The sequence below is a fragment of the Saccopteryx bilineata genome, chromosome 5 (genome assembly GCF_036850765.1).
Source record: "Saccopteryx bilineata isolate mSacBil1 chromosome 5, mSacBil1_pri_phased_curated, whole genome shotgun sequence".
Lineage (NCBI taxonomy): Eukaryota > Metazoa > Chordata > Mammalia > Chiroptera > Emballonuridae > Saccopteryx > Saccopteryx bilineata.
In genome coordinates this window covers 248,766,958-248,781,859 of record NC_089494.1, presented here as the reverse complement: position 1 = coordinate 248,781,859, position 14,902 = coordinate 248,766,958, and the positions used below count along the sequence as shown (strand labels likewise).

At 48.3% G+C, this 14,902-nt stretch overlaps 1 protein-coding gene across 1 annotated transcript in view; it reads right to left on the bottom strand.

Annotated features, from left to right (window-relative positions):
• SEL1L3 (SEL1L family member 3) overlaps positions 1–14,902 on the bottom strand; it is a 111,869-nt gene that overhangs the window by 55,958 nt on the left and 41,009 nt on the right. The window contains exons 8-9 of the mRNA XM_066279793.1: positions 12,819–12,945; positions 11,162–11,302 (exon numbers count right to left, since the gene is read on the bottom strand). Of these exons, the coding sequence (XP_066135890.1) occupies positions 11,162–11,302; positions 12,819–12,945 (268 nt within the window). The remainder of the gene's footprint in view (positions 1–11,161; positions 11,303–12,818; positions 12,946–14,902) is intronic.

The following is a 14,902-nucleotide window of genomic DNA, read 5'->3' as shown; positions in this document are numbered from 1 at the left end:
TTTTTTTTCTTATTTTCCTCCTTAAAAACCTCAGCTGCGTCTTACGGTCAGGTGCGTCTTATGGAGCGAAAAATATAATTATGTCAGACTAAAAACTTTAACTGCTTAAGAATCATGTCCAACATTTTTCTTTGACTTTGTTTCATTCTTTCCAAAATTAAAATATTATTAACACCTTTCAGGGGGCAACCAGAGATTTATTCTATGAGCCCTCCATAAGGGAATGAGGAGAGGAGAGTTTCCAATGTGGGAACACTTGAATGGGAAGATTTGAGATTGGGTTTCTTGAAGGGCGATTCCCTCGCAGAGGTCCAGGCTAAACCCAGACACCAGCGGGACCCACAAATGACATTATGAAACCTGAGTCATCAGTTATGAGTATTCCAGTCCTCGGGGCACACAGGTTGGCCTTTGCCTGCTTTGTTGTTGTTGTTGTTGCTGAGTGGTGGGGAAGCAGCCCACCCACCAGCTCTCCCTGGCGTGCACAGAAGTCCCCTTTCCTGGCTCCGGGGACGCTCACCCTAGCCCTCTCAGAGTATCCAAAACTATGGCAGGGTCTGCCTTTAGTCTCTGGTAGGTGCTGAGAAAAAAAAAATCACCTTACGGAACAAAGAGAATCTGCTCCTCTCTCTGTATCCTTTTAATCCCCAAAGAAATAGCAGCTTTTTTTTCTTTTTTCTTTTTTTTTTTTTTACAGAGAGAACCAGAGTCAGAGAGAGGGACAGACAGGGACAGACAGACAGGAATGGAGAGAGATGAGAAGTATCAATCATCAGCCCTTCGTTGCAACATCTTAGTTGTTCATTGATTGCTTTCTCATATGTGCCTTGACTGGGGGGCTCCAGCAGACTGAGTGATCCCTTGCTCGAGCCAGCGACCTTGGGCTCAAGCTGGTGAACCTTGCTCAAACCAGATGAGCCCGCGCTCAAGCTGGCGACCTCAGGGTCTCGAACCTGGGTCCTCTGTGTCCCAGTCTGATGCTCTATCCACTGCACCACAGCTCATTCTTTCTAAAGCTTCGATAGCATTGCATTCTACAGCCGTGCCATTGTTTCAACCAGTTCTCTATCTATTTTTAGGCTCCTGGTTGGTTTCCAGTGGTTTTGCTATAACCAACAGCACGACAGTGAGCATCCTTGAACATGTCCCTCTGCTCATCTGTTGGGATATATCTAAATAATAACACCCCTTTCCTCCCGGAGTATGAAGACCTCATTTTGGATTTTCCCTTTGTACCACTGAGAGAAGAACTCCATCCTCCTCAACTGTCAGTCAGGACACTGAGCCTTCACTGGATGCAGGATGCCTGCCAGCACTCTGCTGATGGAGTCGCAAAGTAAATCCTGCTTCTTTTCATTCATGTTTACTTTAAAATATGTCCTGTCTCAGATGCTCCTCTGTGCCTGTTCAGGGCGAGGCAACATTATCATTTTGTTAACGACTCATCCCGCCTCACCTGCTCTGCCAAACCCCTAACCAAGATGATGAGTTTTGCCTGAGTACCCACGGATGCGGGCTTTGTGGGCTCAGAGGAGAGAAGAGACTCCAAACTAAATGAAGCTCCAAATGAAACACTTGCCCTGCTGACCCCTGACATAGAACCTCAGAAATGATTAGCGGGAGTGTACAGGTAGCAGGGATTGCTGCAGCATATGGAGCAAAAGGGAGATCCTTCACAAAGCTCTAAGCTTTAGCACAGAGCGCTTCGCAGGCTGAGATGGAGGCGGTTTGAAAAGGCTTCATGAGTACTTCTACATATTGAAATGATCTCCCCCCAAATATTACCAATCAGTATTTTCTCTGCAAAAGAATTTGAACAATTTTCTCCACTAGTGAATATAATTTTTAAAAGTCTAAAGTGAAACTGCTCCTTTTTGCACATTCTTTACATCTTTAATATTTTTTTATCTATTGAATTTTAGAAAGAGGAAGAAAGAGAAAGAGACAGAGAAACTTCAATTTGTTGTTCCACTTATTACTTATGCATTCATTGGTTTAGTCCTGTATGTGCCCTGACTAGGGATCGAACCTCCAAACTTGGCATATTAGGATGATGCTCTAACCAACTGAGCTACCCAGCTAGGGCTTTAATTTTTACTTATTAAATTGAGAAAGAGAGAGAGAGAAACATCGCTTTGTTGTTCTACTTATTTATGCATTTATTGGTTGTTTCTTGTATGTGCCCCGACCAGGGATCAAACCTGTACCCCTGATGTATCGGGAAGATGCTTTAACCAGCTGAGCTACCCAGCCAGGACCTTTTGCACACTCTTTAAAGTTTAAATCAGGGGTCCCCAAACTTTTTACACAGGGGGCCAGTTCACTGTCCCTCAGACCGTTGGAGAGCCGGACTATAAACAAAACTATGAACAAATCCCTGTGCACACTGCATATATCTTAAAGTAAAAAAAAAAACCAAAATGGGAACAAATACAATATTTAAAATAAAGAACAAGTAAATTGAAATCAACAAACTGACCAGTATTTCAATGGGAACTATGGGCCTGCTTTTGGCTAATGAGATGGTCAATGTGCTCCTCTCACCGACCACCAATGAAAGAGGTGTGCGGAGGGGGCTGGATAAATGGCCTCAGGGGGCTGCATGCGGCCTGCAGGCTGTAATTTGGGGACCCCTGGTTTATATCCTAACTATAGCACAAAATCAAAGCCATGTTGTCACTGGTGATATTGTAAAACTGGCAAATTTAAAACCAGTTTAATGAAACTGTTAATTTCTCCCATCTGGTTTAACATATGCATTTTTTCTAGTCGATCTGTAACTAAAAAAAACACACACACACACACAAAAAACCCATATCTTGTTTATGGAGATTAATGGTGTAATGAAAAACAAACAAAATAGAAAAGGAGGCATTTTCCCATTTTCTCCTTCCTGCCGCAGAAGCTAAGGCAACAAGAGGCATTACCACTGTTCATTAATCCTTCCTATTTTCCAGGTAGCTCAGCATTGTTTATTTGCCTCTTTTTCCTTTTTTTACAGCATCACCATAAGGTCGCCATGTGTGTGTGCCCATTGTTAAAAGAGGCAAAAGGCAGAAAACGAGAAGGTAAGCCACTGGCGGGAGGCGCGGGAGTCGGCATCTGATTGAGAATTCAGAAGGAGAAAAGACAGGCTCATTTCTTGTGAGAGGAATGGGGACATCAATAGGAAAGTCATTTTTAGTTTCAAGCTCCAAAAAGGTGTAATGCATCCAAAGTAGAAGTTTGAAAGCAGAAAAAGAAAAGGGTAAAAGGAGAAAATGTCATTTAACCAGAGAAAGATCTTCCCCAAGTTTACTAGTTTATCTATTTTTTTTTTTATTAACTATTTTTTTTTATTTATTCATTTTAGAGAGGAGAGGGAGAGACAGAGGAGAGACAGAGAGAGAGAAGGGGAGAGGAACTGGAAGCATCAACTCCCATATGTGCCTTGACCAGGCAAGCCCAGGGTTTCGAACCGGCGACCTCAGCATTTCCAGGTCGACGCTTTATCCACTGCGCCACCACAGGTCAGGCCGCCAAGTTTACTAGTTTAAAAAGAAACACAACACGGGGCCTCCATGTCTGCATTCAGGGTCAGGTGAGCCCCGCGGGGTTCCCAAGGCCTAAGGAGGGGGCTTATTTCTATCTCCAGCGTAAGCCGTGTGTACTTTCCTGCACTGTGCAAATTGTCTAGTGTCATCCACAGAATTTCTCCCCCTCCCTCCCTCGGTCCCTTCCTCCCTAGCTTTCAGTACTGTCACTGGGGATTACCAGGGAAGGAAAATGATGGCCCTTTCTTTGTGCTTCTGTGAATTAAAAGAAAAAACAACAACAACACTATAATGTATGCTTTCTTAAATAAAAAAATAAAGACGATGATTCTGCAATGAACAATGAAAACAGCTCTTAAAAGGACACAGTATCCTGGTGTGCAGTCACACCATTGCCATGCTCTGCATTTCAGGGTCTCCAAACAAACATTGCAACTGTTGCACAAATGGGAAGAGTTAAAAGCAAATCAGAGGGAAGCCAGTAGAGTCAGCAACCCTCCCAGAGGCACTTCCTCCCGGGCATTTAGCACAGCAAAGCCCCGGGCAGAAGTCAGGTCCCGGCCCTTGGGGAAAACATAGATGGTGTCAGTGCTGGGGGTGGGGGTGAGGGGCAGCCCATCCTCAGGCCTAGCTTTTCCCCCGAGAACCATTTGCTGGCAGACCTTGGATTCCCTGCAGCCACAGTCACCAACTCCCCTGGGCTCAGAGGTGCCCAGTGCAGGATCAGGATGAAAGGGGGGAAGGGAGCATCAGTTCTGGACTCCAGGCAGATGTCTGGCGGGGCTGGCCAAGTCCCCTGACTCACTCACCTGTCCCTCCCTGCCCCCACGTCCCACCTGTCTCACATGCACCCGAGTCTCTGTGCCCTTCCTCTCCTTCCTCGCTCCTTCCACAGCCAGCTCTCTGGCCTAGAGCTCCCATCCCCACCCCCGCCATTGTCATTCCAGCCTCTCACCACCTCAGTCCCCACCACCTCTTCCCCCTGGATGCCAGAGCCCCATTCAAAGGGTTTTTTAGTTCAAAGCATTCCATTTTGAACAAGATTCAGGTGGCAGGAGAGCAGAAGAAATAGCCAGCACACCTCTTAAACAGTGAAAAGGCGTGCATACCGAAATGCTACCATCCTAGCATTAAAGTCCAAATGCTAATAGGGCGATTTCTATGCTCTGACAGGAGCCATTTTCCTACAGAATTGGACAGTCCCCAGGAAGCAACGGAGAGGCTGGCCAATCAAAATGGTCCCCCCCTGAAGACCCGAGCATGGGGTCTAGTGTTGGATGCCACGCAGTGCCTGGACGGTGGTGAACTTTGGGACAGAGCAGCACAGGAGAATCCCCGTGCCAAGCAAGGTAGTCGGGATGCAGGGCAGCAGCCCTGGAGTGCCAGGGGGCAGGCAGGTGCTCTGCCACATTCGTAGGCACTGTATATAGCTGGCTGCCTCCAGGGGCACCAGCACCTTCAGTTCAAAGGCATGCCAACTCTGGGAGGCGAGGAACAAGCCCTATGATACTTCAGAGTGGGAACCACCAGAGGGGACAGCTGCATTCTATACCAGGTTAGAGCATCAGCTGTCAGCGTGTAAGGAGCCTCCCTCCCCCGCACTCCTGGCACTTGGCAGAGATTAGTGTGTGGGCTGGTCTCCGCTTTTCATTATGGTCGCCCCAGGGCCCAGCATAGTGCTCCGAGGTACCCAACACGTGGGTGCTATGTACCTAGGGGCTGTTTTACATCGGGGCACCTGTATACCTCAGCAACTAGATTGCAGATATCTGAAAGCAAGAACTGTGAGCTGCATCTCGGGAGCTCTTTTGTAATAGGTGTGCATAGACTACGTAGGGTTCTGGTCTCCTGCTGCTGCTGGGGAGAGTTGGTGAGTAGTGCCCTGGCAGACCCGGGGAACAGCACTCTGTGTGTAGGGATGTTTTCAGAGCCAGGACAGTAGCTGTTGGGATTAAGGAGTGGCAAGAGACGAGAAAAATACAGAGAAAGCAAATAAGCCCACAGAACTCTCAGTCTGAAGTGGTGTCATGGCTTGGCTAGTACAGACCTTGAACTTGTGTCTCCCAGAAGTCAAACTCCTTGTCCCTTTAGTGACTCAACAGACCCAACAAAGACTCTTTTTTTTAGTATGTACAATGGGATCGCTTATTCATTTAGAATTCATACACTATTCAAGAACACTTACTGAGGGTCTTCAAAGAAATCCTAGCTCCTGCTCCTGTTGTCTAAGCTCCCTTGTGGAATGAGACAGGCAAATCACCTACAATGCGGTAAGACAGGTGATAGAAAGGGGAAACATACCTACCGGCAAGGACAGCAGGAGAGATGGAGCATCTGCAGGGGAGCAGGGAGGATGAGAGGACACTAGGAGGCAGTATCTGAGCTGGGACTGGAGGGTTGTGCGCAGGGCAGGTGAGCCGAGACGCGTGGGTGGGTGACGTATGTTCTGTGAGGGGAACGGTGCAGAAACGTACTGCGTCGGGTCATATGGAAGAAGGATGGATAACTAAGAGGTTAACGTGTGCCCAGCACCGTGCAGGCACTATGGAAAATCCCAAGTTGTCCATGGGGTACTCACACTGCTTGCACTGCTGCCCTCAACGGCCTTGCAACTGGGCGAGGGACAGAGATACAAATCGGACAGGATGGCTGTGAATCCGGGCAGAGCGAGCTGAGCTCTACTCGGGCAGCCCCGTCTCTCATATCCGTGTGTTATCTTTCTGTCCGGGAAGTTCCTTCACAGACATTCTGTCACTTTCCCACAGCATTATTTCTAATTGCTGTTAAACCAGACTTCCCCCAGGTTATACTTGATAAACCTAAGTGGCTCCTCACACCCATTAGGATGGCTACTATCAAAAAGGCAGAAAATAACAAGTGTTGGCAAGGATGTGGAGAAACTATAACCCTTGTGCACTAGCGGTGGCAATTTAAAATGATGCAGCCACTATAAAAAACAGTATAGTGGTTCATCTAAAACTTAAAAATAGAATTATCATGTGATCCAGCAATCCCACCTCTGAGTATATATCCAAAAGAACTGACTGAAAGACAAGTGTTGAGGAGATATTTGCACACCTGTGCTCATCAGCAGCACTATTCACAGCAGCCAAGGGGTGGAAGAAACCCCGATGTCCAACAACAAGTGACCGGATGAACAAAATATGGTACACATACAGTGGAACAGTACTCAGCCTTCAAAAGGAAGAAGATTCCAACACATACTACAACACGGATGAGCCGGGGGGACTTCGTGCTAAGTGAAATAAGCCAATCACAAAAGGACAAATACTCTATGATTCCATTCACATGAAGTACCTAGCATAGTCAAGTTCATCAGGCAGAAAGGAGAACAGTGGTTACGAAGGCCTGGTGGGGGAGATGGGTGTGTTGTACTGTGGGTACAGAGTTTCAGTTTTATGAGATGACACAGATCTGTTGAGCAACAATGTGAGTGTCATTCACACTATTGACGAGTACACTTAAAAATGGCTACAATGGAGAATTTAATGTTATGTGGTGTGGTAAGATACACACACACACACACACACACACACATATATATTTTGAGGGTGTGACTGGCGCTTCTCTTCTGTAGGAGGAAACACTGTCCCTCTTTGGGAACTGGAAGGTGTTGACCGCTCCTGACCCCACTTGGCCAGAACGCAGAGTAGACACTCCATCACTCTTTCTGCCGGGTGCTGCTGAAGCCCCGGCTCCCCAACTCCCCGCCCCCTGAAATATGCTCACGGCCCCTTTGAAGTGTGCTGTTGGCTTACAGTGTGAGCAGATGATCCGCCTAAAATCACACAGCGTGGGAAAAACGCTCTCAAGGCTGCGGCGTGCGTGCGTGGCGGCTGGAAGCAGAGCGGCCCTCGGGCCCAGAGGCTGCCAAGCAAAAAGGCAAAGCTGCCGCCAAGAACCGGAAACCATGGGCCATTGTCTCACACTGCCTCGTTTTTTCATGTTTTTGTTTTTTTGGGTTTTGTTTTTTTTTTTTTTTTTTTTTCAAAATGCCAGGAAAAGAAAATTGCACAGAGTTATTCCCCTTGTAGAAATTAGGGGAGCTGATATTTTCTTTACATTTACCTAACTATAGTAGAAAGAAACACGGCCCCATTGTCCCGACCTGGCTCACAGACAGCACTCGGTCAGTCCTTGTCTAGGGAATGGAGTGGATGGAAAGTGGCGACACCAGGGACCTGAGACATGCCTCACACAGTTGAACGCCTCGTCCTTGTGACGGCACCTACTCACTTCTCCCAGCAGGAATGCCAAACCTCCGACGTCTGATACTGCAGTCCATTCCCGCAGCTTATCTCAGACATGAAAAATGTAATATGATGAGGAGGGACTTTATTAAAAAATCCACTAGTCAACATGCTGGGCAGCTCACGGCAGCAGCAGAGAATAATGCAAACACAGTTCCTCTTAACTGGTTGTCCAAAGCACTCCAAAGCCAGCCAGACGCTCACAGCAAGAACTTGGGAAGGCGGGTGTGTGAGGAACCAGGAGTGGACACAGAGTCACACCCGTCTCACTACTTTTCCCTCTATACACCAGAGGAGAGATAGGTTTAAAAATGCACGCTTGTTTTTCTTTTTTACGTTCAATTTATGAAATCAAAATTTCTGCATTTCTCTCAAACTTTGTTAAAAAATGGACGCAAGGGGCTAACATCTCTCCTGGGTGAGTGGGGGACGATGTGACAGCCCCAAGCAAGGGCAGTGTGCCAGGTAGGCATGAATTTTAATGAGGGCTCTGTGCCCTACCTCTGTAGATGCCACCCCAGTCTTTATGGACAAGACAATGTAAAAGAAAAATAGGGGTTGAAGGCAGAATGGGGGCTGGAGGTCAGCAGTGGCCACAGCCGGTCGGCAGTGTGACAGTTTCACAGCACTACGGCCCAAGAAGTCTTAGGATTTGGGAGCTCATGATTTGGGTTTTTAATTAAATTCCATTTCCAGACCTCTAGGGAGAGGCAACAATTCTAAATTCTTATAAACAAAACTTCTGAGCTGTAAAAATAACATAAAAACATTCTATTAAAAATATTTACTTAAAAAAGAATTGCGAAAATGATTCAGTCATCTTCCCAATAGGCAGAACTATATTTAAACATGTGGCTGAGTAGCTCAGTTGGTTAGAGCATCATCCCAATACATCAAAGTTGTGGGTTTAATCCTGGGCAGGGCACATACAAGAATCAATGAACAAATGCATAAATAAGTGGAACAACAAATCAATGTTTCTCTCTCTCCCCCCTCCCTTCTTCTCTCTCAAATCAATAGAATTTTTAAAATTATGAATAAATAAATATGATCAGAAATCTCGTAAACCAGTTTCAATGTAGCAGTGGTCTTTGCCCCTTTCGCCTACACTGTCCGGCACGGACCTCCTTCTCCTGTTCGCCAGTCTTGCAGGCAGGCTCTGCCCCCTCCCAGATGACCAACAAACCCCTGGGAATTATGGCTGCCCCATAATAACAGCCTTAACATTTACACAGCAGTGGTTCTCAACCAGGGGGCGATCTGGCCTCCTTGGGGACATCTGACAATGTCCAAAGACATTTTTTGGTTGTCACAACTCGAGAAGGGAGTCGTGGGAGGAGGGAGAGCGCTACCACTATCTACATAGTAGGCAGAGGCCAGCAGTGCAGCGGAGCAGCCCACAGTGCGCAGGACGGATCCTGCCCCACAAAGATGGTCCAGTCCAAAATGGCAACAGTGCCAAGGTTAAGAAACACTTTTTTACAAAGGGCTTACAGTGTGTTATACCATTCCGAGTATTGCGTGTGTGTATACACACACACACACACACACACACACACATAAATACATTTAAACCAACACTAGGAGAGAGGTACCCTGATCACCTCCATTATGCAGATAAGGAAACTGAGGCTCAGAGAAATGAAGTAACTTGTAAAAGATCACACAGCTAGTAAGTACTAAGTTAAAGCTGGAACCAGGTCACAAGGCTCCAGAAGCTATGCTGTCACATGACTCCATGTACCGACGCCTTTGCCCGACTGGGAAGGAGTCCTTTGAAGCCCGCCTCCTTACAGCCTTTACTAATCCCATCACCCACATCCAGGCCGGCGTCTTCTCCTCCTGGACCAGAACGGTGGACTCCCTGCTCCCACTCCACACCCCTGCGTTCCCATCCTCCCACTGCTGCTAGAGTAGCCTCAACAACCCAAATCTGATCCCACCTCACCCCTCTTACAACCCTCACCTACAGAGTAAAGCCCAAACTCTTCGAGACGGTGTCTGAGCACTGGCGGGAATCAACCCTGCCCAGGCTTTCTCTGCCTCCCAAAACCCCTGCACGTCGTTAAAAGCGCTGTGTTCTTTCCACCTCCCTACAGTTACTCTGCTCACAATGCCCACCCCTGCCTTAATTATCTGGTAAACACATACTGACCCTTCAAGCATCAGTCCCAGTGCCACCTCTGCCAGGAAGCCTTCTCTGAACATCCCAGCCCTTCAGGTAAAACTGACCACTCCCTTCTTTTACCATTTACTTACACCCCCTTTATTCAATTGCATTACCCTTTTTCTTTGCTTTCAAGTCTGTCCCTCAAGGGCGAGGACCTTGCTTTGTTTCGCCTACCTCTGAAGTCTAGCCAAGTAAGTAAGCAGTCGCTCAGCTAGTATCAAATGAATGAAAGATGAACTATCCTATAAGGCTTGAATTCCTTCAGGACAGTGGAGGAGGTCACTATTTGCAAAGGAAATCTATCCCATGAGACACTGCCATTCTTGGGAAGTTCATACATGAAGCAGAAGCCAGTTTCTGCAATGCCTTGACTCAAGGGTCTAGCTGTATGCCAGGAACACCACGGAACGCCCCTGACCACTAACACAGCTACCAACACCTCCCATCACTCTCTATTCCCTTCCCCAGGCTGATCACCAGCTTCTCTCCCCTTCCTAACAGACACGTTTCAAGAGACCTCGTGGCCTTACAGGGTGTATGTACTTAATTGCTAAGCAAACCCAAATCACCACAGGAGAGGCCGGCTCCACTTGGGAAGATTTTCAAGATGCTGCTTACACGGTATTTTGAATCAGGGGGTCTCAAGTTCAAGTGCTTATGGGCCAAAGCAGATAAGATCCATGACAGAGGGAGGCAGGCAGTACTGAAATCCAGAGAGAAGAGGCTACGGATGGTCCTGGCGTGCCTGTGCCAACCACTCACCTCCAGGGTTGCTGCGGTGGAGGCCAGGTTGGCGGGTCTTTGAATGTTTTGAGAAGAGCTACAAACTTGCATTTGGACACAAGGTTTTGATACTGGTAACTATTTTTTTTTTTTTACCACACTGTATGTGCCAAACCAACAGCCTCTGGGGGCCAGCTGCAGCTGCAGGCTGTCCACTTGTGGCCTTGACTTAAAGAATTGCTCGATCAATTCCTAAATACACGTTTTTGTATTTAGTGCTGGAAATGTGTATAGCTATACTGAGTGCTGTGGACAAGGCTGAATTTAAATTTAAAGTTAAGCTAGAAGACGAGGGTTAAAAATAACTGGGAAGCATAAATCACCAAAGAAGAAGTGATCGCCAACAGTGGGGAAACAGGGAGCCTTCCTAACCGGCGTCCAGAGGCAAAGCAAAGACACATTACCCGTCAGCAGATCCATCTCCAGCAGGGCCTGGAACAGGCTGGGGTGCTGGGCTCTCAGCTCCTTCTCCCAGGGGAAGGCTGTGCACGTGGAGGGTCTCCCATATCTGTGCCGCAAGTCCAGGTAGGAGTTCCGCAGGTCGCCTGCAGGAAAGGGAAGCGTCAGGCACCGCCTCCCTCAGGACAGCGTAGGGCTCACCTCTCTACACCCCTTCTCCCTCAGCGGAACAAGAAATAAGAGGTCAGACGCAATGCTCCTGGATATGGGTTGGGATGAATTAGGGATTTGAAATTGGTCCGATGCCTTTGCCTTGAGGTCAAAAATTCAAAGCCAAGTCCAAGGGAAATGTGCCAAAGTGGCTGATGGCTGTTGAATAATTCTACAGAATGAGCAGCTGGCCTCGGACTGGTCCCCAGGAGGCCAATATCTAGGCCATTTTGTTGGCAGTGTGAGCCGAGGAGCAAAGCCCGAAGACCCCCAGGGAGGCAAGGCAGTCCATGTTAGGAAAATCTTCCCTCAAACAGATCAGCGTGCAAGGCTGGCCTTCCAACTCAAACTATCTCGCCTAAGACTTCATCAGTTATTAAAATCAGTTCCTTTCCTGTTCAGGGTTTCACCATTCTTGTGCATCTTCCCCCTCGTCTGACAGCATCGTACTCTCTGTGTGATTCCGTGGTGAGAGCAGCAGCTGGGTCCGGTGGAGCCTATTCTTAAACTGCACTGCAGAAGGGCTGCCCACGTCCGCCTACCACCATCTCTAATCACTCCCTGGGACTGTTTTACATGAACCCGCTCGGACTGGGGTACGTTCGAGACACAGCCATCTCTCCGTGGCCTGACACAGGAAGTTCAGCTCTGAAGCTGGTGAGATACGTAGGCAGGATTGAAACACTCGGTTTGCTTTGGCGGATGGCAAGGGCCCCACAGAAACTTCTCTTCCAGAAGGAACTCACGAGACTAACTCTATGGCCACCATATCACACAAGAATACCCACAGCCCAGAGAAATTGATGAGAGCCAGGTCCAAGCTGGAACATTGGAAGACAAGACCAGATCAAGTTTTCATAACAGATAAACACCCTGTTGGAATCAAAGGGGATATCCTTGCAAATGTGGGCAGGCATAAATACAGTCTACTTGGAATTCATTCCTTCTGTTGCAAATTACCAACGACTGCCAGAATGAGTCGATTTCAAGGACTTAAAAAACAAAACCGAGCCCCAAACAACGAAGTCATTGTTCAACATTTCTGAAAGCTAATATTCAGATATTAATGGGCCAAGACCAAAAAATGCACCGATGGGGAAACATTTCTAATGATTAATTTATTTTCCAATTCATTTTTATTTTCTTAGACTGGCCTAAGAGCCCACTATGGATGGGAATAATGAAACACGAGGCTCAAAACACTCTCATTTGTAATTCTTCAACTAAATCACGTATGGTTAAGGCTACGAGGCAGGTTGGGCTGCTGCCGGCTGTCGCTCTTGTTGGGATCCAGGTGGAATGGACACTTTCACTTGCATCCATCTGTGGAGGAACACTTGTCCCCATTGGTCAAGTCATGATATGTTCCATTTAACCCCATTAGAAAGAAGCCAGGTGTATTGACATGGATGCACAGAGCTAAAGATCGCTTCCCCAAAGCCCAATACTCACATGCTTCTTGGCTCCCTCGCTGTACTATGGATGCATACACAGACACTATCTCTTGAACCTCCGCACACCTCTCATAATATAACTTGATTTGCTCAGCAAGTGGCGCCTCAAGGAGGGGATTAAAAATCTGCAAGAAGGCAAGGAAATCGAGTGAACAGCCATTGTCATCAAACACCCATCGATCCCTACGAGGCTGCGTTCAGGTTGATTTTCTTCCCCCACTGATCTCACCAGCTGGCGTGTTTGTGCACAGATCATCCGATCTGGCTTTGCAAAGGGAGGGTGTAATTCAAGAACACGATGGCCCTGGCCACTTCCTTCTGGCCTCTTTCTGCGGCGTCTTCTCTGCAGAGCTCCTTCAGGGTCAGGGTTTCCCAGAGACCAGGCCTCTACCCTCTGCTGGCTCCCTGCTGCGCGCTGTCCCCAGAGAATCGTTCATCTCCCCTTCAGTTCTCCAGGGACACTGAGTCTGCCCGTGCTGCGTCAGCTGACTGGGAGCCCTTCTCCCATTTTCTTCTGCTTGGCAGGCTCCTACTCAACCTCCAAGGGCCAGATTCAAGGTCATGGCTTCAGGGCGGCCTCCCTCACAGCCTACCCCACCCTCACCTGGATGCCACCTCTGCTCTCAACACTGAGCTCACATCTGGATTCTTGCACGTAGCACATTCCTTCATGACTTGTCTGCTTGAGACAGATAAGGAAGTTCCTTAAGAACACAGACCTTATCTCAACTCAGTGGTTTTCAAAATGCAGGCTGTGACCCAATAGAGGGTCATGAGAAAATCATTTCAGTGGGTTGCAACACGCAGTAATTTTTTTTCTTTTTTTTTTTTTTTTTTGTATTTTTCTGAAGCTGGAAATGGGGAGGCAGTCAGACAGACTCCCGCATGCGCCCGCCTGGGATCCACCCAGCATGCCCACCAGGGGGTGATGCTCTGCCCATCTGGGGCATCGCTCTGTTGCGACCAGAGCCACTCTAGCGCCTGAGGCAGAGGCCATGGAGCCATCCTCAGCACCTGGGCAAACTTTGCTCCAATGGAGCCTTGGCTGCAGGAGGGGAAGAGAGAGACAGAGAGGAAGGAGAGGGGGAGGGGTGGAGAAGCAGATGGGCGCTTCTCCTGTGTGCCCTGTCCGGGAATCAAACCCGGGACTTCCGCATGCCAGGCCGACGCTCTACCACTGAGCCAACCAGCCAGGGCCAGTAATTTTTTTTTATAAAGCAGAACACAAAATATCAAAGCGCACTGAATATAGCAACGATATATATTTTTAGTAAATTTTTTATTTCAGCTATATTATATATGTATATGTAGTATGTCTTAGTATGTATGTGTGTGTGTTTATATGTACATACATATGTACTGTTCATGATATTAAATAAATTTCTAAGTGTGGACCACCTTAAAAAAATAGGTTGACAGCTACTATCTTAATTCACCTTGGACACCTCCGCACCTGGCACATAGTAGGTGCTCAGTAAGTATTTGCTGCACAAATGAAAAAATAAATCTTATTCCCCCCCTTCATAGAGGTCTCTCAACAGGGGTACTAAGAGGCTCCCATGGGTGGTAGGGAGCCCCGTTTCTACTCAATAACTTTGTCTAGTGACTCCTGCTTTCCCCAGAACAAAGCTCCCAGGGTCACAGGAATGAAAGACTGTCCCCTGTTCAGGCATTCAGGGATCTCCGTGCCCAGGCAGAGAACACAGCCGCTGTGCAGTTCCCCCTGCCGTGCAGCTCTCCTCCACGGGCAGCAGCCCCGCTGGTGCTGTCCCAGAGACCTGGCCAGCCCCTCTGGACAGCCCCCCTGGCCAGCCCCTCTGGACAGCCCCTCTGGCCAGCCCCCCTGGACAGCCCCCCTGGACAGCCCCCTCTGGACAGCCCCCCTGGCCAGCCCCCCTGGACAGCCCCTCTGGACAGCCCCCCTGGACAGCCCCCTCTGGCCAGCCCCCCTGGACAGCCCCCCTGGACAGCCCCCCTGGACAGCCCCCCTGGACAGCCCCTCTGGACAGCCCCCCTGGACAGCCCCTCTGGACAGCCCCCCTGGCCAGCCCCCCTGGCCAGCCCCCTCTGGACAGCCCCCTC